Source organism: Hyla sarda, chromosome 9 (assembly GCF_029499605.1).
Source record: "Hyla sarda isolate aHylSar1 chromosome 9, aHylSar1.hap1, whole genome shotgun sequence".
Taxonomy (NCBI): Eukaryota; Metazoa; Chordata; class Amphibia; order Anura; family Hylidae; genus Hyla; species Hyla sarda.
In genome coordinates, this window is record NC_079197.1 from 130,503,665 (window position 1) to 130,528,651 (window position 24,987).

Genomic DNA, 24,987 nt, shown 5'->3' on the forward strand with positions numbered 1-24,987 from the left:
GCCAACACTTTAAACACATTAGCCATTTCGGTAGAGGGATCCGGAATGTACCGGTCAAAACAGCTGGAGTTCCAGCGGCCTAGCTTCTTAATGATGTGAGCTGGGACATCATGTTTGGATGCTGCGGAGGCCGCTCCGATCCTGAACGAGTGTCCTGAGATGACAGCGGGATCATGACCTAGCATGGTGACTAGGGAGCGGACGTATCTGGTAAACTGGGAGGAAGACAGAGCATGCCCAGCCACCGGGAGGAGCGGACTGTCCGCTGCTTGCCCGGACAGCATTGAGAGGAGGTCGGTGAGAGATGAGACTGGGCACCACTGATGTGAGGTGGGGAAATATCTGATGGATGCTCCCCATCTGCAGGTTTTGGTGGACGGAAGGGTGAAAGTGAAACCTAGCCTGTTAGATGATAGCTGGCTCAGGGTCGGCCCGGGTGCTCGGCAGCCGGTGCGTGTGAACTCCCCCGGTCTAAGGAAGCCGTAAAAAGCAAGGTGTATGGCAGCTTTGATGACCGTGCTGAGGTGAAAACCAAAAGGGTGCGTGTCCAGTAAGGAAGACATGGCCCGGAAAAGATCCCCCGTGACCGGTGCGCGAGAAAGAGATTTGGGGTGCGACAAGACTGAAATGCCCTTGAGTGCTGCTTTGATCGGATGAGCAGAGAGTAGAGAAGAGGTGTGAGGGTGCGAGAGTGACCTGTGGTGTTGAAGACCTGTTAAGTGAAGTTTGATGGTGTTCTGGGATAAGTGTAAAGAAGAATGGCAAAAACCAACAAAAGCTAGGGCAGAGTGTAAAGTGATTGTGGGGGAAAGCCCTAAGCCCTGCATGAAGGAGGAGAAAACCGCCAAAGCGGTATCATAAGCCCGGATCGTGCTGGGAGCTAAAGACTTCTTGATTAGAGTGTTGGCAATGGAGACGTATCTGGCTAGTCCGTTAGCAGTTGTTGGAACGGAGGCACCGGGACTCCGACCCGGTCTGCGTCTGGTTGTACCTGAAAAAACACACCGAATTTAGCCCGAGAGAGTGCATCAGCCGCCAAGTTCTTCCTACCTTCTATGTGCTCGATCAAAAAATGGAAATTGTGCTGGAGAGACAACAGAATGAACCTCCTGACAAAGCGCATTATGTGGGGGGACCTAGAGCGTCCTCTGTTGAGAATGTCGACTGTAGCGGAATTATCGCACAGAAATCGAACTGTGGAGTTAGCCCAGGAGTTTCCCCAGACAGCAGCGGCGGCTACGATGGGAAATGTTTCAAACAGGGCTGAAGTTACTGTGAAGTCGGGAATGTTGCGGATCTCAGCTGGCCAGGGGCCGGCTAACCATTTGTTCCCGAAAATGGCTGCGAAGCCAACCGATGAGGCATCGGACACTATAGTCGGGGACCCGTCTGATAAAGGGGGAACGAAGAAAGAGACACCGTTCCAGCTCTCCAAGAAGTGATCCCACATGAGTAGGTCAGCCATCGCCTCATTGTTGATGTGGATGACCTGCCTCTGACCCGATACTGAAGGGAGAAGGTCCAAAAGTCTGGATATGAAGGCTCTCCCCTGCGGGATGATCCTCATAGCGAAAGCCATCATGCCCAGGAGGCTCTGGAGTTCGACCCTGGTTACTGTGCGACTCCTGGATAGGTTGTGTATCATCTCCCGGGTTCTGACTAGTTTCTCCTGGGGAAGCCTAGCCTGCATGTTTACAGTGTCTAGGATGACGCCCAAGAACACCAGTTGCCTGACGGGGCCCTCCGTCTTGTGAGGTGCCACTGGGACCCCGATTTCCTTGAACAGAGACAGTAGTGAAGAGAGGTTGAGAGGAGCGAGACTAGGATGTTCGAGTAGTAAGAAATCATCCAGGTAATGTATGACGTGCTGGCAGCCAGCCACGTTCTGGAGTGCCCAATGCAGTGCTGTGGCTAGTTGGTCAAAGAGCCAGGGGCTGCTCTTTGCCCCGAATGTGAGCTTAACTGCGAAATAATACTTGTCCAGCCACCTGACACCGTGCCATTGCCAGAGGTCTTGTCTGATCGGGAGTAGTTTGAAAGCGTCCGTTATGTCCGCTTTGGACAACCAAGTGTTTCTCCCTAACTGTAGGATAATCTGTATGGCTCGGTCAATAGTAGCATATTTCATGGAGAACTCGTCGGAGGGGATTAAAGCATTGATGCTGGGAATGATGGAGGAATAAGGCGCTGAGAGGTCATAGATTAATCTTCTTTTATTGGAAAATTTGCCTGTGGCAAGCCCCAGAGGGCTGACTCTCCAACATGGAAAAGGGGGAACATCAAAGGGACCTATCATGAAACCTTTTGCCAGTTCCTGCTGGATTAGCCCGGACACGATCTCTGGCTCGGAAAGGGCTGACGACAGGTTACCACATTCATGCGTGCTTTGCGGCAAAGCGACCAAACCTGTGTGGAACCCATCGCAGAAACCCGCCACCAGCCATCTCACCCAGTCGGGCTCAGGATGACCAGCTAGGACCTGTGCGAGGACCTGGACCTGTACCACGCCTAGTCATGCCTGAGGGCCCTTCTGGGAGCAGATAGAGCTGGGGTGAGCCCTGAAACAAATGAAACACACGTGTAGTAGTCTGCAATTGCTGTACACGCAGGAGGAAAGATTGAAGTTATTGCAGATCTGGGTCTTGCCCAGGTACCTCACTGGTCTACCGAGCCTATCTAGGGCGGCCACGTTCCTTGGAGCTGGAGGGGTGAAGGCGTTCAGGCTCCTACTGGTGCTGGGTTCCCCTGGGTTGCTGACCTGCGGGCACCAGCTGGAGGAATGCGTGGTCACCCCGCATGCGGTGCAGGAGGGGGCTTTCAGACCCGCGAAATGTTCGCAGTATAGCTCCGTGTCTATGGACCCCCAGTTGGTGACGTAGCCGAACTGCGCGTATGCGGCTGCTACTTTTGCTGAAAAAGACTTGTGGTACTCGTAGAACGTGGTGCCCCCGTACTTGTACGCCATCTGCACAACCCTGTGTAAGTACAGGTCCAACTCCTCCCTGCGGCCAGGGCTGACTGAACAGAGTACGTCCCTGAATAGTCCAAATGCCAGCACAAACTCAGTGACACTCAACTTCCTGCTGAGCCTAGCGTCCTTGCTTTTGAACGTGACCGCCAGCTCCCCGCAGGCAACGGTTTTGGTATCATGTACGTCCGTGGTGGCAATTAGCAGAGAGGCGAGGTTGACCTCTTTTCCCTCAAGGATGTCCTTTTTTATGGCTGCCGGGATGAAATGTGCGGGCGTGATGATCGGTGGAGGATGTGGCATACCTGAAGGCGTGGCCTGAGAGGTAGAAGCCGTGGGCGACGCTGCGGTCGGGACTGCTACGTCGCTCCTGGAGAGTTCCATTAGGTCTAGCCTAGCCTTGAAACCTGACACCGTCGTAAGCACCTCAGTCATCATCGTGTGAAGCTGAGACAAGGAGGCGCTTGAGACTTGATCCTGGGCCGCAGCCTGGCTACCCCGGGGGGCTTGGTCAGCATTCAGCAAGTTGAATAACTCGCCCTTCCTAGCTGAGGCCGGAAAGGGGACACCCCTCCTTCTCAACTCTTCCATTAGCCTGGGGATGGTCCAGGACCTGTACGAGGGCAAGCTGCCTCGGTCCGAGGCCCTGGCAGGAGTCTCAGGAACCGAGAGTGCCTCCTCGATATCCGCTGGCTGAGACATGCTGCTGGCAACCTGTCCGGGCCATAGAAGGGTGCCGGCAAGAATAAGAGGGAAAGAGAACAATAAAAAATGACTAGTGAAAAAAAAAAATATATATATATATATATATATATATATATATATATGCCCTCCCTATATATGTATGTATACTCTCTGTACACAGTTTTTTTTTTTTTTTTTCCGTTCTCCTGGCTACAGGAGGGAACTGACCTGCTGAATTTCCTGAAAAGCTTCCAACACCGGGAGTACTGACCGCACGGTAATGGCTTCCAGCTGTGGATATTTAAGGGAAAGATTAATTACACATGAATGTGACCGACCGAAAAGGCGTGATGGAGGAAAGTGTGATACTGAAACTGAGGCTAAATGTATGCTGTTGCGCTGAAGAAGAGTCAGAACAGCATACGCAGAGGACCCCACTGAAGATGAGTCAGACGCAGGTGATCCTCTGCCTATGAGTGATGTCGAGTCGTTCTGAAGAAGAGTCAGAAATAACCATGTCGTCAAGCCCCAACTGAAATTGAGTCAGGCTGGGGCCGATTGACGTGAGTGTGGTGACGCACGTGGCTCTGAAGACGTGTCAGTAGCAGCGTCCTAACCGGTGGCGGGAGTGCTCGTGACTGCGTAAATGTACGGGATGAATATGGAGTGATAGACGGGGGGAGAACATACGGTTCCCCTCTCTAATATTGATTCTGTAAGTACCTCAAACTGAAAGCTGTATGAGATGTATACGGGAATACGGACACAATCCGACCACCTGGTACCCTGTGGAGCAAGCAAAACGTGATGAGGCAGGAAGCACCCTGACTGACCGTGACTGCCAACGTTGACGAGCCACCGGCCGTCAAGCTACATATATGTATACAGTGACATCAAGCAAACAAGTTCCGTGCCGTAGTGGTGACAAGCAGCTCCCAACCCCGCTCCCTTGACACCCCTTCCCCCTGGCAACCAGGACCTGCTGGGCCTGGCGACTCCTGCCATGTGCCCACCTTGTATGTGAAAACGAGGGGGGGGGGGGGGGGAAGGGGGGCTGGAGCAGTGGTGGGAAAGAGTCGCTGCCCCCTGGAGAAATCCGGCGTGATTAGTAGGGCCTACGTGCCACTGGAGGGAAGCTGTGGCCTCCGTGCGTGGCTCTAACTGAAAACGAATCGACCCCCCCCCCCCCCAGCCGAGCGGCGAAGGGGAGCGGGACTGTATTGCAGGTCCTGGGAAACCCCTCCCCTATGGCCGGGGCCGTTTGTGTGGAGGCCGTCAGCGGCAGCGTCCCACGGCTGAGCAGCGGCAGCGCCGCGGCGCCGGACGACGCCGTCACTGAAACCCCGCCCCCCCCGAGCCAGAAGCCCCGCCCAGCCAGCGCACGGCAGGAGATGGCGTGGAAGCGGGGCACCAGGCCCGGACGGAGCGGCCGGGCCGACGAGCGGCGGCGGCGCGGCTGAACCAGGGAGGTCCCCCACCCACACCCGGAAGCGCAACACCGGGGAGAACGCCGTAGTGCAGGGCCCAACAACCCGTTCCCCCCCCGGCCAGCCGAGCGGGTGCTGACAGCCGACAGGAGAGGACGGGCCGCGCGACCCGCAGGAGCAGTGCTCCCCCAGAGCGGCAGCGAGCAGGTGGCAGGCGGGTAACCGGCACAGGGGCCTGGGCCTGCGGCAGGAGTGAATACTTACCGACCTGAAACACGAAACACGAAATAACTGCGACCCACTGCAAACAACTGACACCTCCGAGACGTACGCCCTAACACGGTATCCTGCAAGAGAAATACCGCCCACGAGTCATACGCCCCTACCTGAGGGAGAGGGGAGTTTATATACCCCACGCCACTCCCACAAATGCAGCCAATTAGGCTTTTTACATATATATATATATATATATATATATATATATATATATATATATATATATATACACACACACAGGAGAGGTGTCAGGGTATATACACACTGTATACAGGAGAGGTGTGAGGATATATACACACACTATATACAGGAGAGGTGTCAGGTAGAGATGAGCGAACTTACAGTAAATTCGATTCGTCACGAACTTCTCGGCTCGGTAGTTGATACCTTTTCCTGCATAAATTAGTTCAGCTTTCAGGTGCTCCCGTGGGCTGGAAAAGGTGGATACAATCCTAGGAGACTCTTTCCTAGGAATGTATCCACCTTTTCCAGCCCACCGGAGCACCTGAAAGCTGAACTAATTTATGCAGGAAAAGGTATCAACTACCGAGCCGAAAAGTTTGTGACGAATCGAATTTACTGTAAGTTCGCTCATCTTTAGTGTCAGGGTATACACACACACAGTATACAGGAGAGGTGTCAGGGTATATATACACACACACACACACTGTATACAGGAGGGGTGTCAGGGCATACACACACTGTATACAGGAGGGGTGTCAGGGCATACACACACACACACACACACACACACTCTGTATACAGGAGAGGTGTCAGGGTATACACACACACACTGTATACAGGAGAGGTGTCAGGGTATACACACACACACTGTATACAGGAGAGGTGTCAGGGTATACACACACACACTGTATACAGGAGAGGTGTCAGGGTATACACACACACACTGTATACAGGAGAGGTATCAGGGTATACACGAGAGGTGTCAGGGTATACACGAGAGGTGTCAGGGTATACACACACACACTGTATACAGAAGAGGTGTCAGGGTATACACACACACACTGTATACAGGAGAGGTGTCAGGGTATACACACACACACTGTATACAGGAGAGGTGTCAGGGTATACACACACACACTGTATACAGGAGAGGTGTCAGGGTATACACACACACACACTGTATACAGGAGAGGTGTCAGGGTATACACACACACACTGTATACAGGAGAGGTGTCAGGGTATACACACACACACTGTATACAGGAGAGGTGTCAGGGTATACACACACACACTGTATACAGGAGAGGTGTCAGGGTATACACACACACACACACACTGTATACAGGAGGGGTGTCAGGGCATACGCACACACTGTATACAGGAGGGGTGTCAGGGCATACACACACACTGTATACAGGAGGGGTGTCAGGGCATACACATACACACACACACACACACACACACACACTGTATACAGGAGAGGTGTCAGGGTATATATACACACACACACACACACACACACTGTATACAGGAGGGGTGTCAGGGCATACACACACTGTATACAGGAGGGGTGTCAGGGCATACACACACACACACACACACACTCTGTATACAGGAGAGGTGTCAGGGTATACACACACACACTGTATACAGGAGAGGTGTCAGGGTATACACACACACACACTGTATACAGGAGAGGTGTCAGGGTATACACACACACACTGTATACAGGAGAGGTATCAGGGTATACACGAGAGGTGTCAGGGTATACACGAGAGGTGTCAGGGTATACACACACACACTGTATACAGAAGAGGTGTCAGGGTATACACACACACACACTGTATACAGAAGAGGTGTCAGGGTATACACACACACACACTGTATACAGGAGAGGTGTCAGGGTATACACACACACACTGTATACAGGAGAGGTGTCAGGGTATACACACACACACTGTATACAGGAGAGGTGTCAGGGTATACACACACACACACTGTATACAGGAGAGGTGTCAGGGTATACACACACACACTGTATACAGGAGAGGTGTCAGGGTATACACACACACACTGTATACAGGAGAGGTGTCAGGGTATACACACACACACTGTATACAGGAGAGGTGTCAGGGTATACACACACACACTGTATACAGGAGAGGTGTCAGGGTATACACACACACACACTGTATACAGGAGAGGTGTCAGGGTATACACACACACACACTGTATACAGGAGAGGTGTCAGGGTATACACACACACACACTGTATACAGGAGAGGTGTCAGGGTATACACACACACACACTGTATACAGGAGAGGTGTCAGGGTATACACACACACACACTGTATACAGGAGAGGTGTCAGGGTATACACACACACACTGTATACAGGAGAGGTGTCAGGGTATACACACACACACTGTATACAGGAGAGGTGTCAGGGTATACACACACACACTGTATACAGGAGAGGTGTCAGGGTATACACACACACTGTATACAGGAGAGGTGTCAGGGTATACACACACACACTGTATACAGGAGAGGTGTCAGGGTATACACACACACACTGTATACAGGAGAGGTGTCAGGGTATACACACACACTGTATACAGGAGAGGTTTCAGGGTATATATACACACACACTGTATACAGGAGAGGTTTCAGGGTATATATACACACACACACACACTGTATACAGGAGAGGTGTCAGGGTATACACACACAGTATACAGGAGAGGTGTCAGGGCATACACACACTGTATACAGGAGGGGTGTCAGGGCATACACACACACACACACACACACACACACACACTGTATACAGGAGAGGTGTCAGGGTATACACACACACACTGTATACAGGAGAGGTGTCAGGGTATACACACACACACTGTATACAGGAGAGGTGTCAGGGTATACACACACACACTGTATACAGGAGAGGTGTCAGGGTATACACACACACACTGTATACAGGAGAGGTGTCAGGGTATACACACACACACTGTATACAGGAGAGGTGTCAGGGTATACACACACACACACTGTATACAGGAGAGGTGTCAGGGTATACACACACACACTGTATACAGGAGAGGTGTCAGGGTATACACACACACACTGTATACAGGAGAGGTGTCAGGGTATACACACACACACTGTATACAGGAGAGGTGTCAGGGTATACACACACACACTGTATACAGGAGAGGTGTCAGGGTATACACACACACACTGTATACAGGAGAGGTGTCAGGGTATACACACACACACTGTATGCAGGAGAGGTGTCAGGGTATACACACACACACTGTATACAGGAGAGGTGTCAGGGTATACACACACACACTGTATACAGGAGAGGTGTCAGGGTATACACACACACACTGTATACAGGAGAGGTGTCAGGGTATACACACACACACTGTATACAGGAGAGGTGTCAGGGTATACACACACACACTGTATACAGGAGAGGTGTCAGGGTATATACACACACACACTGTATACAGGAGAGGTGTCAGGGTATACACACACACACTGTATACAGGAGAGGTGTCAGGGTATACACACACACACTGTATACAGGAGAGGTGTCAGGGTATACACACACACAGTATACAGGAGAGGTGTCAGGGTATACACACACACAGTATACAGGAGAGGTGTCAGGGCATACACACACTGTATACAGGAGAGGTGTCAGGGTATACACACACACACACTGTATACAGGAGAGGTGTCAGGGTATACACACACACAGTATACAGGAGAGGTGTCAGGGCATACACACACTGTATACAGGAGAGGTGTCAGGGTATACACACACACTGTATACAGGAGAGGTGTCAGGGCATACACACACTGTATACAGGAGGGGTGTCAGGGTATACACACACACACACACACTGTATACAGGAGAGGTGTCAGGGCATACACACACTGTATACAGGAGGGGTGTCAGGGCATACACACACTGTATACAGGAGGGGTGTCAGGGCATACACACACACACACACACTGTATACAGGAGAGGTGTCAGGGTATACACAAACACACTGTATACAGGAGAGGTGTCAGGGTATACACACACACACACACACACTGTATACAGGAGAGGTGTCAGGGTATACACACACACACACACACTGTATACAGGAGAGGTGTCAGGGCATACACACACATACACACACACTGTATACAGGAGGGGTGTCAGGGCATACACACACACTGTATACAGGAGGGGTGTCAGGGCATACACACACACTGTATACAGGAGGGGTGTCAGGGCATACACACACACTGTATACAGGAGGGGTGTCAGGGCATACACACACACTGTATACAGGAGGGGTGTCAGGGCATACACACACACACTGTATACAGGAGGGGTGTCAGGGCATACACACACACACTGTATACAGGAGGGGTGTCAGGGCATACACACACACACTGTATACAGGAGGGGTGTCAGGGCATACACACACACACTGTATACAGGAGGGGTGTCAGGGCATACACACACACACACTGTATACAGGAGGGGTGTCAGGGCATACACACACACACACTGTATACAGGAGGGGTGTCAGGGCATACACACACACACACTGTATACAGGAGGGGTGTCAGGGCATACACACACACACTGTATACAGGAGGGGTGTCAGGGCATACACACACACACTGTATACAGGAGGGGTGTCAGGGCATACACACACACTGTATACAGGAGGGGTGTCAGGGCATACACACACACACTGTATACAGGAGGGGTGTCAGGGCATACACACACACACTGTATACAGGAGGGGTGTCAGGGCATACACACACACACTGTATACAGGAGGGGTGTCAGGGCATACACACACACACTGTATACAGGAGGGGTGTCAGGGCATACACACACACACTGTATACAGGAGGGGTGTCAGGGCATACACACACACTGTATACAGGAGGGGTGTGAGGGCATACACACACACTGTATACAGGAGGGGTGTGAGGGCATACACACACACTGTATACAGGAGAGGTGTGAGGGCATACACACACTGTATACAGGAGAGGTGTGAGGGCATACACACACACTGTATACAGGAGAGGTGTGAGGGCATACACACACACTGTATACAGGAGAGGTGTGAGGGCATACACACACACTGTATACAGGAGAGGTGTGAGGGCATACACACACACTGTATACAGGAGAGGTGTGAGGGCATACACACACTGTATACAGGAGAGGTGTGAGGGCATACACACACACACTATATACAGGAGAGGTGTGAGGGTATACACACACACTGTATACAGGAGAGGTGTGAGGGTATACACACACACTGTATACAGGAGAGGTGTCAGGGTATATACACACACTGTATACAGGAGAGGTGTCAGGGTATATACACACACTGTATACAGGAGAGGTGTCAGGGTATATACACACACTGTATACAGGAGAGGTGTCAGGGTATATACACACACTGTATACAGGAGAGGTGTCAGGGTATATACACACACTGTATACAGGAGAGGTGTCAGGGTATATACACACACTGTATACAGGAGAGGTGTCAGGGTATATACACACACTGTATACAGGAGAGGTGTCAGGGTATATACACACACTGTATACAGGAGAGGTGTCAGGGTATATACACACACTGTATACAGGAGAGGTGTCAGGGTATATACACACACTGTATACAGGAGAGGTGTCAGGGTATATACACACACTGTATACAGGAGAGGTGTCAGGGTATATACACACACTGTATACAGGAGAGGTGTCAGGGTATATACACACACTGTATACAGGAGAGGTGTCAGGGTATATACACACACTGTATACAGGAGAGGTGTCAGGGTATATACACACTGTATACAGGAGAGGTGTCAGGGTATATACACACTGTATACAGGAGAGGTGTCAGGGTATACATTATATATAGGAGAGGTGTGAGGGTATACACTATATATATACAGGAGACATGGTGTAAAGTATATGAACACTATATACAGCAGATATGTCAGTACATTATAAACAGAAGACATGAAGTATATATACAGGAGAGGTGTCAGGGTAAATATTATATATAGGAGAGGTGTGAGGGTATACACTATATATACACAGAAAAGGTGTGAGGGTATACACTAAATATACAGTATATAGGAGAGGTGTCAGGGTATATATTATATATATGAGATGTGTGAGGGTATACACTATATACACAGGAGAGGTGTCAGGGTATATATTATATATAGGAGAGGTGTGAGGGTATACACTATATATACAGGAGACATGGTGTAAAGTATATGAACACTATATACAGCAGATATGTCCGTACATTATAAACAGAAGACATGAAGTATATATACAGGAGAGGTGTCAGGGTAAATATTATATATAGGAGAGGTGTGAGGGTATATATTATATATATATGAGATGTGTGAGGGTATACACTATATACACAGGAGAGGTGTCAGGGTATATATTATATATAGGAGAGGTGTGAGGGTATACACTATATATACAGGAGACATGGTGTAAAGTATATGAACACTATATACAGCAGATATGTCCGTACATTATAAACAGAAGACATGAAGTATATATACAGGAGAGGTGTCAGGGTAAATATTATATATAGGAGAGGTGTGAGGGTATATATTATATATATATGAGATGTGTGAGGGTATACACTATATACACAGGAGAGGTGTCAGGGTATATATTATATATAGGAGAGGTGTGAGGGTATACACTATATATACAGGAGACATGGTGTAAAGTATATGAACACTATATACAGCAGATATGTCCGTACATTATAAACAGAAGACATGAAGTATATATACAGGAGAGGTGTCAGGGTAAATATTATATATAGGAGAGGTGTGAGGGTATACACTATATATACACAGAAAAGGTGTGAGGGTATACACTAAATATACAGTATATAGGAGAGGTGTCAGGGTATACATTATATATAGGAGAGGTGTGAGGGTATACACTATATATACACAGAAAAGGTGTGAGGGTATACACTAAATATACAGTATATAGGAGAGGTGTCAGGGTATACATTATATATAGGAGAGGTGTCAGGGTATACACTATATATACAGGAGACATGGTGTAAAGTATATGAACACTATACACAGCCAACATGTCAGTACATTATAAACAGAAGACATGAAGTATATATACAGGAGAGGTGTCGGTACAGTGTATATATATACAGTAGTATACAGCAGACGTGTCACACTCACACAGCTGGGGAGCAGGATAGATTCACATCCTCAGGAGCATCGAAGAACTCCTCCGTGTCACTATCGGACGCCATGGCGGAGAGCCCCACAGGACGGGCTCCGGTGTGCGGAGCAGAGAGGCCTCACTGGGCGCAGCTCCCCGGGGGTAGTGACCGGCCCAACATACAGGCTCCTGCTGACAGGCCGAGCCAGACAGGAGAGACGGGCCCGGCACATCCACACACAAACACCACAGATATCGCGAGATTTCACGCTGGGGAGTAGCTAGAGTTGCGCCTGGCAGGTCACGTGGCCTTAGGTCATGTGACTGGTCTGGAAGTGGGAGGGGTCTGTACTCACTGCGGCTCTAAGTAAGGAACAGTAGTGGAGGGAAATTAGAAACTGACATGACAACCGCGGGGAGTGAGCGCTGTGCTGCCTGTGATGTGCCGCAAAACACATAATATGGCGCATTACCGGAGTGGTGGAGCCGAGAACCGGAGGAGGGGAGTCTGTGTGGAAGAGCAGTCTAGGAAGCAGAAGGGGGCATAGTAAGCAGTGTGTGTTCTACATGAGGGGGCAGTGTGGTGTGCGGGGGTACAATGCAAGACACGTTATTAACCCCTTCTTGTCGTGACGCCAGGGGGTGGTTTAGCCTTAACGACCCGAAGGTAATACCGCTGGTCCTGGGCTGGGCACGGGGCAATGAAGTCACTGACACCAAGTTATGGACAACGGTAGATTTACTGTGGGTAGACAGGTGATACAGTATATACAGTACAGCCAATATCCCAAGGAGGTGACACAGGGGGACCTCGCAGGCTTGCTGGGACTTGCAGTATGTAGAGACACTTCAGTGCAGGACACGTGACTATATAGAAGACTTGACTGATTTGACAGTTGACATGAAGATGACAGGTGGCTGCAGACTTTAGGCCTCCAATGCTCCGGACACACTGAGACGACTGCACTGGACCTCAGCAGGAATAGCAATGAGCTAGGAGCTTGGGGGTCACCGGTGCCTCCTGGGTAACAAGCACATGGTAGAATATTTAAAGCAACAATACACTAGGAATACAAACATATATACAATAAGGGTTACACTATTAGGGGGGGGGGGGGGGTCTCCTGCCTGACAGGGCAGGAGAAATGTACGGGGACACACCATTCCATACTGGAATACGCCCGGACCCGGTGTGAAAAACGGGGTCACGCCGCGTCTGAAAACAAAAGTAAACGCTTCCCGGCAGCTCAGTCGGGCTGATCGGGACATCACGATAAAATCATTGCGATGTTCCGATCAGCTGGGATGCAGGCGGAGGTCTCCTTACCTCTCTTCGCGGCGTCCGATCGGGGATTGATTGCTCCAAGCCTGAGCTACAGGATTGAGCAATCAAGCCCATATCTGACTGATCCTTGCAAAGCTATGGCTTTGCAGGGATCAGCATAGGAGATCAGTGTGTGCAGTGCTATAGCACCCTATGGGAGCTATAACACTGCAAAAAAAAAAAGTTAACAAAGGTAATTTAACCCCTTCCCTAATAAAAGTTTGAATCACCCCCCTTTTTCCATAAAAAAAACTGTAAATAAAAATAAACATATGTGGTATCGCCGCGTGCGAAAATTTTCGAACTATAAAAATATATCGTTAATTAAATAGCATGGACAATGGCGTGCGCGCAAAAAAATCCCAAAGGCCAAAATAGTGTATTGTTGGTCACTTTTTATATCATGAAAAAATTAATAAAAAGCGATCAAAAAGTCCGATCAATACAAAAATGGTACCGATAAAAACTTCAGAACACGGCGCAAAAAATTATTCCTCATACCGGCCCATACGTGGACAAATAAAAAAGGTATAGGGGTCAGAAGATGACATTTTTTAACATATGAATTTTCCTGCATGTAGTTATGATTTTTTTTCCGAAGTACGACAATATCCAACCTATATAGGTAGGGGATCATTTTAACCGTATGGACCTACAGAATATAGATAAGGTGTCATTTTTACCGAAAAATGCACTGCGTAGAAACGGAAGCCCCCAAAAGTTACAAAATGACATTTTTTCTTCAATTTTGTCGCACAATGAATTTTTTTTCCATTTCGCCGTGGATTTTTGAGTAAAATGACTGTCACTGCGAAGTAGAATTGGTGGCACAAAAAATAAGCCATCATATGGAATTTCATGTGCAAAATTGAAAGCGTGACTTTTAGAAGGTGATGAGGAAAAAATAAAAATGGAAAAACCCTGCGTCCTTAAGGGGTTAATGAAGTCTCCCTCGACGCCCAGTCCTTGAGGGCGGAGTACTGGAATGACCACAGACAGTTCCTGGGGCATTTCAAACAACCCCCATATCCAGGTCTGAAATTAGTAATTGGATGAATATAAAGAGTCCATACACGCTCTGAACTACCGTATTTATCGGCGTATAACACGCACTTTTTAGGCTAAAATTTTTAGCCTAAAGTCTATGTGCGTGTTATACGCCGATACACCCCCAGGAAAGGCAGGGGGAGAGAGGCCGTCGCTGCCCGCTTCTCTCCCCCTGCCTTTCCTGGGGTCTAGATCGCTGCTGCCGGCCCTTCTCTCCCCCTGGCTATCGGCGCCGCTGCCCGTTCTGTCCCCCTGACTATCGGTGCCGGCGCCGATAGCCAGGGGGAGAGAAGTGGCGCCGACAGCCAGGGGGAGAGAAAGGGCAGCGGCACCCATTCCTGGCGCCGCTGCCCCGTTGCCTCCCCCCATCCCCGGTGGCATAATTACCTGGGTCGGGTCCGCGCTGCTGCAGGCCTCCGGCGTGCGTCCCTGGCGTCGTTGCTATGCGCTGCATGGCGCAGCGCACTGATGTCATGCGCCGCGCCGCGCCTGCAGCAGCGCGGACCCGACCCAGGTAATTATGCCACCGGGGATGGGGGGAGGCAATGGGTGCTGCTGCCCTTCTCTCCCCCTGGCTATCGGCGCCGGCAATGGGGCGCCAGCACCGATAGTCAGGGGGACAGAACGGGCAGCGGCGCCGATAGCCAGGGGGTGAGAAGGGCCGGCAGCAGCGCTCTAGACCCCAGGAAAGGCAGGGGAGAGAAGCGGGCAGCGACTTTTTTTACCCAAATATCCTTGGTAAAATGAGGGTGCGTGTTATAGGCCGGTGCGTGGTATACCCCGATAAATACGGTATATGAAGACTTGTTAACCTTATAACTGTTTTAAGGGTATGACTCTAATACATTATACATGACGATGAACGGATTGGGTTGCTGGAGGCTATCTACCCAATGCCTTGGCTACTGGGGTCCCTTGGTGGACACACTTCCCCCCCAGAACTCTATATACATCACTAGACAACTTTAGACATTAGTGTTACCTTTTTACTGTACGTGTGCTGTTAGTTAAAAGGACTACCTTCTGGCCAGTATAGTATCCTGAGCACATGGACACAAGAAAACATTAGACATTATAGACATTTGTGGACTGGTTTTACTGTAAATGATACAGGCCTAATGTAGATATAGACATATGTACATTATGTAGTATTAGTTAATAGGGATGAGCGAACTTACAATAAATTCCATTCGTCATGAACTTCTCGGCTCGGCAGTTGATGACTTATCCTGCATAAATTAGTTCAGCTTTCCGGTCCTCCGATGGGCTGGAAAAGGTTGATACAGTCCTAGGAGAGAGTCTCCAGCCAACCGGAACACCTGAAAGCTGAACTCATTTCTCCAGGATAAGTCATCAACTGCCGAGAAGTTTGTGATGAATCTAATTTACTGTTAGTTCGCTCATCTATATTAGTTAACTATGTGTAACAATTTACTTTATGTGGTACTTTAATATTTATATGGTACTGGCGTTGAGGTAGTGGCTACGTCCGTCCTGACTGGGTCAGGATACCTCCCTTGCAGATTGCCAGATACAAAAGACACTGTAACTTTGACATCACTGTACAAACAGGTTATATACACTTTATTACATTATACTATAACAATTATAGTACATGAACGCAGGTATTTACTCGTGCAAATTAGTGAGCAAAAATATATTACTATAACAATATGTACTCATAGGTTCATTGTACTGCGCTACAGTCCAGGTACATTATAGAGTTCGGGGCCCCGGGTGCCACTCTCAGCTGCTGCTGAGGTCCGGGACGCTCGTCCCAGATCCCCAGCAGACAGCGCTACATTCTCCTGTATGCGCGATACACGCACATACAGGAGAAGGCGTCCCCTCTGTGTGAGCCGCATCTGCAGCTTACACAGAGGAGACGTGACCTCCGCCCCCACGCCGCACGCAGTACAGGTGCCGGTGACGTCACTCATCCGGCGCCTGTACTGTGGAGGGGAGAAGACGCGGGCCCTTGCTGAGGAGATCGCTGCATGGGATATCAGGTGAGCATCCTTTTTTTATTTTATCTTTTTTAACCCTGCCTATACCTATAGGGAATGGAGGGTGTGCTCTGCATATACTTATAGGAGAGAGGGGGGGTTGCTCTGCATATACCTATAGGGAAGGGGGGGGGTGCTCTGCATATACCTATAGGGAAGGGGGGAGAGGGGGGTGCTCTGCATATACCTATAGGGAAGGGGGGGAGAGGGGGGGTGTGCTCGGCATATACCTATAGGGAAGGGGGGAGAGGGGGGGGTGCTCTGCATATATCTATAGGGAAGGGGAGGTGTTCTGCATATACCTATAGGGAAGGGGGGAGAGCTCTGCATATACCTATAGGGAAGGGGGGGAGAGGGGGGTGCTCTGCATATACCTATAGGGAAGGGAGGGAGAGGGGGTGCTCTGCATATACCTATAGGGAAGGGAGGGAGAGGGGGGTGCTCTGCATATACCTATGGGAAAGGGAGGGAGAGGGGGGTTTAGCTCTGCATATACCTATGGGGAAGGGGGGGTGTAGCTCTGCATATACCTATGGGGAAGGGGGGGTGTAGCTCTGCATATACCTATGGGGAAGGGGGGGGTGTAGCTCTGCATATACCTATGGGTAAGGGGGGTGTAGCTCTGCATATACCTATAGGACAGGGGGGAGAGGGGGGTGCTCTGCATATACCTATAGGGAAGGGAGGGAGAGGGGGTGCTCTGCATATACCTATAGGGAAGGGAGGGAGAGGGGGGTGCTCTGCATATACCTATGGGGAAGGGGGGGGTGTAGCTCTGCATATACCTATGGGGAAGGGGGGGGGTGTAGCTCTGCATATACCTATGGGGAAGGGGGGTGTAGCTCTGCATATACCTATGGGGAAGAGGGGGGGTGTAGCTCTGCATATACCTATGGGAAAGAGGGTGGGGTGTAGCTCTGCATATACCTATGGGAAGGGGGGGGTGTAGCTCCGCATATACCTATGGGGAAGGGGGGGTGTAGCTCTACATATACATATGGGAAAGAGGGGGATAGCTCTGCATATTGCTATGGGAAAGAGGGGGGGGGTAACCCTGAGTATACCTATGGGAAAGAGGGGGGGTTTAGCTCTGCATATACATATAGAAAAGAGGGGGGGAGTGCAACTCTGCATATACCTATGGGAAAGAGGGGGGTAGCTCTGCATATACCTGTGGGAAAGAGGGGGTGGGGGGTGTAGCTCTGCATATACCTATGGGAAAGAGGGGGGTGTACCTCTGCATATACCTATGGGAAAGAGGGGGGTGTAGCGTAGCTCTGCATATACCTATGGGAAAGAGAGGGGGGTGTAACTCTGCATATACCTATGGGCATATACCTACCTACCTGCCCTTTTACTGTGCAGGACACCAAGGAGGGCATTATTACAGTTTGTGGGCCTATAGATGGAAAGATTGTGTAGAGGAGGGCACTGAATATATGCAGAGTCTGACATGTTTTTCCTGCAGATGTTAATGGCGGTCTTATCCGGACAGAGAAGGAAAGGAAAGAGGACACCGCTGATCAGAAAAGACGTAATTGTGAGTCCCAAAATGTTACTGTAATCACTTATATGGTATATACATCCTGTGTACAGCTGATATCTACCGCCATATGGTCCTGTTTATAATCACTTATATTGTATACAGATCCTGTATAGTATACTGGTCTGTATATAGTGGTTTTATTCAGTACAGTATGGCGGTATTATCCAGTTATTGTGTGGTGGTATATATTTACTCCTTGTATACCAGTATTATTGGTCATGGAAATTTACCTACGTTAAAGTGTTTCTTACATATATAAATTTTAATTTATTGTGTGTGGGATTTGGGTGGAATAGGAGCATGGCAGTAGATTGACGAGCTGCAGAGCCTAGCAGGGGCCCTTGCCTTTTTTTTGGTCCGGGGGCCCAGAGTGTTGTCAGTCCGCCCCTGGGGGGAGGGGAGGGAGGGGGTGTAATTAAGGGGGGTGCGTGTGTGTGTGTGTGTGGGGGGTGCCAAACAAAGGGTCCGCCCCGGGTGCCAAATGCTCTAGGTACGCCCCTGGTTCCACGAGATGTGAGACAAACGGGAGTCTGATGGTCGCACTCACAGTGACCACCACTTCTACCACAGCAGCTTGTGCCACTGGGGGATGAACAGTTGGTGCCTGTTGGACCGGCAAAAGCTCTGCAACAGCTGGAGTAGGCCGAGGCACTTTGGTTGATGTCCGCTAATTAGGCCAAACCTCCTTGACCACAGGAGTAGGCCTGGGCACATCCTCAGATGACTCTGGTAGGTATCTTGGAGCCATAGCAGGCGCCTCGGGCATAATGACCTCCTCTCGGGCAGTACCTTTGACTTTCGGTGGCAGCTTTGGGGCAGTATCTTTGACTTTCGGTGGCAGCTTTGGCCCATGATTCAATCTCTGAGCCCTCAGCCCCTCCACAATTTCAGCCACTTCAGCGTCTCTTTTGGCCCTTTCGGACTGGGCTGAACTCTTGGATGGGACTTCCCTGGTAGGGGAAGAATGTGCTCTCTCATGTACTGGATCAAACTGGGCTCATCGCCGAATAACCACTTAGGCAAAGGTAGTGACGGCGGACGGAAAACAGACTTCGGGGCCTGGGGGGTTTGCTCAGGGCTAGGGGTGGAAGGAAGGATAGAAAACTCGGCCTCAGCCGGGATACTTACTTCCGACTCTTCCCTCAGGATTTCGGCCCAGAACCCCCAGGTCCGGTGATGAGGGGACAGCTTCACTGGCAATGATGCGCTTGATGACTCAGATGCGTCCTCCTCTGGGGTTGCTGGCCAGTGCCCGTTGTCCTCTGGCAACGGGACTAGGTGGCAGGCCTCCTCCGGTCAGATAATTCTTTAAACAGCTGTGCCGCGGCAACTTGCCAGGCCTCCGGCACCATCTTGAGACTCTCCACATGGACTTACACTCGCTCTGCCATGTCTGCATCTTCCGATAAACTGTACAGCTCCGGCAGCGTTTTCCCTTTTATATTGGGCTCCAAGAAAATGGCCACCATCCGAAAAGACGTCAGTGGTGCAGCGTTGACTTCTGCTCCCCCAGCAACAAGGGGCGGATCTTCACAGTTCCACTTCGGCTTGAAGACAGCGATATGATTTCTGCACCCAGGGGCTGGACATTGACCAGCATGGGACAGTTTCACGCGCTTCTCCAGCGCATCTTTAACCCATTCAGGTACAAGCAATGCTGGATAACGTAACATTTGTCTATTCTGGTATTTTTGCTTTTCTTTCTCCCTTTCTTTCTCTTTCCTTCCTTCCCCCTTCTTTCCTTCCTTTCTCTTCCCCTTTCTTTTTTCCTTTCCCTTCCTCCTTCCTTTTTTCCTACCTTCCTCTCTCCCTTTTCTCTTTTTCTTCTCTTTAAATTCACTTAATCCGTACCCCACAGGTCCCATGTTTTAGTCCATTCTGCTATATGTTTCACTGCTTTACTGCACAATTTCTCATATCTCCTTATTTTGTCAATTGCGAAAAGCCAGTTTAACAATGAAGGCCTGTCGGGAACGACCCAATTTCTCATAATTATCAATCTACCCAAAACCCAAAAATAAGATCTTACCAATTAATTTCCTTTTTATATTTATCTATATCTGGAAGAACACAAAATAAGAATGCACCAGGCTCTAAACCCAATTCAGTTCCGGGTTCTGGACCTAATTTGACCCTGGGTTCCTTTCAAATACATTTTAATTCCCTTACACACCCAGAGCATATGTATTAGGTCCGATTCTGATTCGTGACATTTAGGGCATTTAGAATGGGGGCGTAACCCAAATTTAAACATCTCTAGGTGTATAATCCAACCTATGAACCAACTTTCATTAACAGAAACTATTTGTGTATTTTTTTTATATACATTTTTATTTCTTTTCCAAACAATGTGATACACATATAATAACATAATTCAAAAACAAGAGATTACATAATATATTTTTTAGAGATGAGCAAAATTACAGTACTTTGATTCTGCACGAACCTCGCGGCTCGGCGGTTGCTGTCTTTAGCCTGCATAAATTAGTTCAACTTTCAGGTGCTCCGGTGGGCTGGAAAAGGTGGATACAGTACTAGGAGAGAGTCTCCAGCCACCGGAGCACCTGAAAGCTGAACTAATTTATGCAGGATAAAGTCAGCAACTGCCGAGCCACAAGGTATATATGTCAACAAATTCATAATCTATAACCAGATTCTTTTCCCATTGTTTCTTGGCTTTTTTTGAGTTACCAATTGCTTTTTCCATTCCCATAGTATGTTCTACTTCTTTTACCCATTCTTCATAGGAAGGGGGCACTGCAGTAATCCATTTTCTCAAAATGAATAATTTCCCCAAAAAGAAGACTCTCTGCAAAAAGCTAACTCTTAGGGGAGACATTTGGTCAAAACAACCCAGTATAACCTGTTTGGCATCAAATTGCGTGTTATCTCCTACACACCTAGCAATTTTGTCAAGGATTTTCCCCCATTAGTTACTTAGCTTTGGACAGTTCCAATACATACGTAGCAAATCAGCATTTACCTCACCACACTTCCCACAACTCACCCCAAGATAGTCTTTATATTTATTTATCTTTCTGGGAGAAATATGAAGTCTATGTATTATTCAATTTTGAATTGCGAGATCCTAAGATTTTGATTTTGTGTGCTTTTTAAAATAATACCCCAATGTGATTCCTCAATCTCTCCCAAATCCTTTTCCAATTGTCTTATTAGACTCTTCTATCAATATTTGCTTATACACCCAGGACATTCTAATTCTATTACCCCCTGTGACTACATTCAACAATGAATGACAATTTATTTAAAAAACATTTTTGATTCATTGTGTATTTAATTGCATGTTCAAATAGCTTAAAGCTAAAAATCTGTGATGAAGTAATATTATATTTGTGCTGCATTCTATTACAATTAATTAGTGATCCATGTTCAAAAAAATTGATTCACATATAATAGTTCTTTACTACTCCAAAAGCTGTAATCCAAAAACATGTATATTTCTAGAAAATTCCTATTCCGCCACATCGGGGTGTAGAGCCCATTACCCCCAGCAGTTTTTTAAACTTTCTCCAAGTTAAATCAATCTATGTCAATAGAGAAAACTTATTAGTTTCCCCAAATGACAAAATACCCAGCTCTAGTATTTCAAAAAATATCTTTAAATTTATATTTAAATTTTAAGTAGTCACCCAAGATCTTCCCATAATCCATTGACAAATGGGCAATCTGGGACGCTCAGCAATAGAATCTAAAATTGGGGATATCTAGACCCCCTTTCACTTTGACACTGTAAGAAAAGACAGTTTCATTCAATTTATTCCTCCAAATGAGTTTATTTACTAAACTGTAACATTCTTTGAAACCACACATCACAACTTTTGTATTTCCTGACAGCAGCTCCTATCATATATATATATATATATATATATATATATATCTCTGTGTCTCTCTCTCTCTCTCTCTCTATATATATCTATCTATCTATCTATATATATATATATATATATATATATAAATAATACGTGCTGCTGTCAGGAAATACAAAAGTTGTGGCAACACAACCATTCTAATCAAAGCTATATGATCTTCCATTGCCAATGGCAACTTCAACCAGATTTTAATTTTACTTCCCAAAACAATAATACAATTATGTTATCGTGAAGAAACTGTAACAAAAGTTTTAAAGAATTGTGTTTATGTTATAGTACAAGGCTTCTACATGGCTGGAGTAGGATGCATAAAGTTATAGGGAAGCATAAACTTTATTTGTACCAAGTTGTAAATAACGGGGCGTCAAGGTGAAATGACTGCCTGTTTTGTTATAGAGACTTATGCAGAGTCGCTGAAGGCGGCCCTACAGTCACATATCTAATCTTACTCTTTGTGGCAAGGTATCCTTATTACCACTGTATAACAATGAGTAAATCAAACTGGCTTTTTTCTGATGTATCACATCCTCATTATTTAACATAGTGCTCATCTTCTGGAAACAATGGCTCCTAAAATTAAAGGGGTACTCCGCCCCTAGACATCTTATCCCGTATCCAAAGGATAGGGGATAAGATGTCAGATCTCGGGGGTCCCGCCGCTGGGGACCCCCGGGATCAACCATGCAGCACCCACCTTTAGCGGCTTCCGGAACCGCTGGAGGTCCTCAGGCTGAGTCCATCTCGACCACGAGGACGGAGCATAGTGATGTCACGGCTCCGCCCCTGCTGTCATGTCCCCTCCCATAGGCTTGCATTCAGGGGGCGGAGCGTGACGTCGCACGGGGCAGAGCTGTGAGGTCACTATGCTCCGTCGTGATCGCCAGTCATCAGACCCGGAGCGAACACGCTCCGGGGACTGATTCTAATGGGGTGCGGCATGGAAGATCATGGGGATAAGATGTCTAAGCGCCGGAGTACCCCTTTAACCAAAGAAGGTCAGGAGGGGGGAGCCTGGGAAAGGAACTGGAAGTGGGTTTCCTTCCCTGCTAACAGGTAGAAAGACTTTAATATCTACCCACCTACCTCCCTATCCATTGATCTCAAACTTGTGGCTCTCTAGCTGTGACAAAACTACAACTCCCAGCATTCTCTGACAATCTGCCACTGTCATTGCATGTTAAGAGTTGTAGTCTTGCAACAGCTGATGATCTGTTAGGTAAAGTAATATCCAGCTATTGCAAGACTACAGCTATCATTGCATAGTTGAAGTTGTAGTCTTGAAACAACTGGGGACTACTCTGCTTACCTACTCATCTTTACTATACTTTTCTATATACTTGACATGGCCTTTGGAATGCTGGAGGAAAAAAACGGGTGCTGCACTTACTTTCCCTTCCGGCACATCGCCCCCTCCCCCCCCCCCCCCCCGACACCCATACGGGGCCCCGGCTTGCCCCAACTTTGCTCTAGTAAATTACGTTTCGCACCCAGCACATCAGCTTGTCAAAACACATCCCCTCCATTCATCTCTATAGGAGAAGCAGAGGCACAGTGTTCATCGGTCTCTGCTTCTCCCATAGAGATAAATGGGGGGCGTTTTACGACCAGCTGATGTGCTGGGTACAATGCGCAAATTAGCTCAGCAGAGTTGGGCCTTGTGGACCCAGACCGCTAGCTCAAACCACCCCCTGCGATCAGAGAAGCGATAAATTCACTGAACATCTTCATGAATCCCTCCAGGACGAAGGGCGTATGGGTATGCCCTTGTGTCCTGGTACTTAAGGACCAAGGGCATACCTGTACGCCCTGGTCCTGTTACCAGGGTTTAACCCCTTAACGACCACGGATGTAAATGTACATCCTGGTTTGGCGGTACCTCGCGCACCAGGACGTGCATTTACGTCCGATGCTCGTGTCATACACTGCAGGCCGGGTACCTGCCCGTAATGGCCGACATCCGCGATCACGCGGATGTCCGCCAATAACCGCTCAGATGTTGTGATCAGTACAGATCACGGCATCTGCGGCAGTGCGGTACTTTAAATGGATGATCGGATCGCCCGCAGCGCTGACGAGGCGATTCGATCATCCAGTATGGTGGCTGGAGGTCCCCTCACTTGGCTCCGGCCGTCTCCTGGGGTCTTGTGCTCTGGTCTGAGATCGAGCAGACCAGAGCAGAAGATCACCAATAATACTGATTACTGATCCTATGTCTATCTATCTATGTCCTATACATAGCACTGAACAGTATTAACAATCAAATGATTGCTATAGATAGTCCCCTATGGGGACATAAAAAGTGAAAAAAAAAAAAAAAGTTGAAAAATTTTAAAATAAAAAGTAAAAAAAATGTGAAAACTCCCCTCCCCCAATAAAATGAAAATTGTCCGTATTTCCCATTTTACCCCCAAAAAGCATAAAAAATATTTTTTTATAAACATATTTGGTATGACCACGTTCGTAAATGTCCGATCTATCAAAATATAATGTTAATGATCCCGTACGGCGAGCGCCGTAAACGTAAAAAAGTCCAAAAATGCTGCTTTTTTGTCACATTTTATTTCCAAAAACAATTTATAAAAAATAAT

At 48.2% G+C, this 24,987-nt stretch overlaps 1 protein-coding gene and 1 long non-coding RNA gene across 2 annotated transcripts in view; one reads left to right on the top strand and one right to left on the bottom strand.

The window, feature by feature from the left end:
- Positions 1-12,828, bottom strand: part of WDR44 (WD repeat domain 44) — a 131,539-nt gene extending 118,711 nt beyond the window's left edge. The window contains exon 1 of the mRNA XM_056539361.1: positions 12,604-12,828. Within this exon, the coding sequence (XP_056395336.1) occupies positions 12,604-12,677 (74 nt within the window). The 5' untranslated portion in view covers positions 12,678-12,828. The remainder of the gene's footprint in view (positions 1-12,603) is intronic.
- A 182-nt stretch (positions 12,829-13,010) lies between these two features.
- The window catches only part of LOC130291030 (uncharacterized), a 37,088-nt gene continuing 25,111 nt past the window's right edge, over positions 13,011-24,987 (top strand). Inside the window, exon 1 of the long non-coding RNA XR_008847771.1 lies at positions 13,011-13,133. This is a non-coding gene — a long non-coding RNA (uncharacterized LOC130291030). The remainder of the gene's footprint in view (positions 13,134-24,987) is intronic.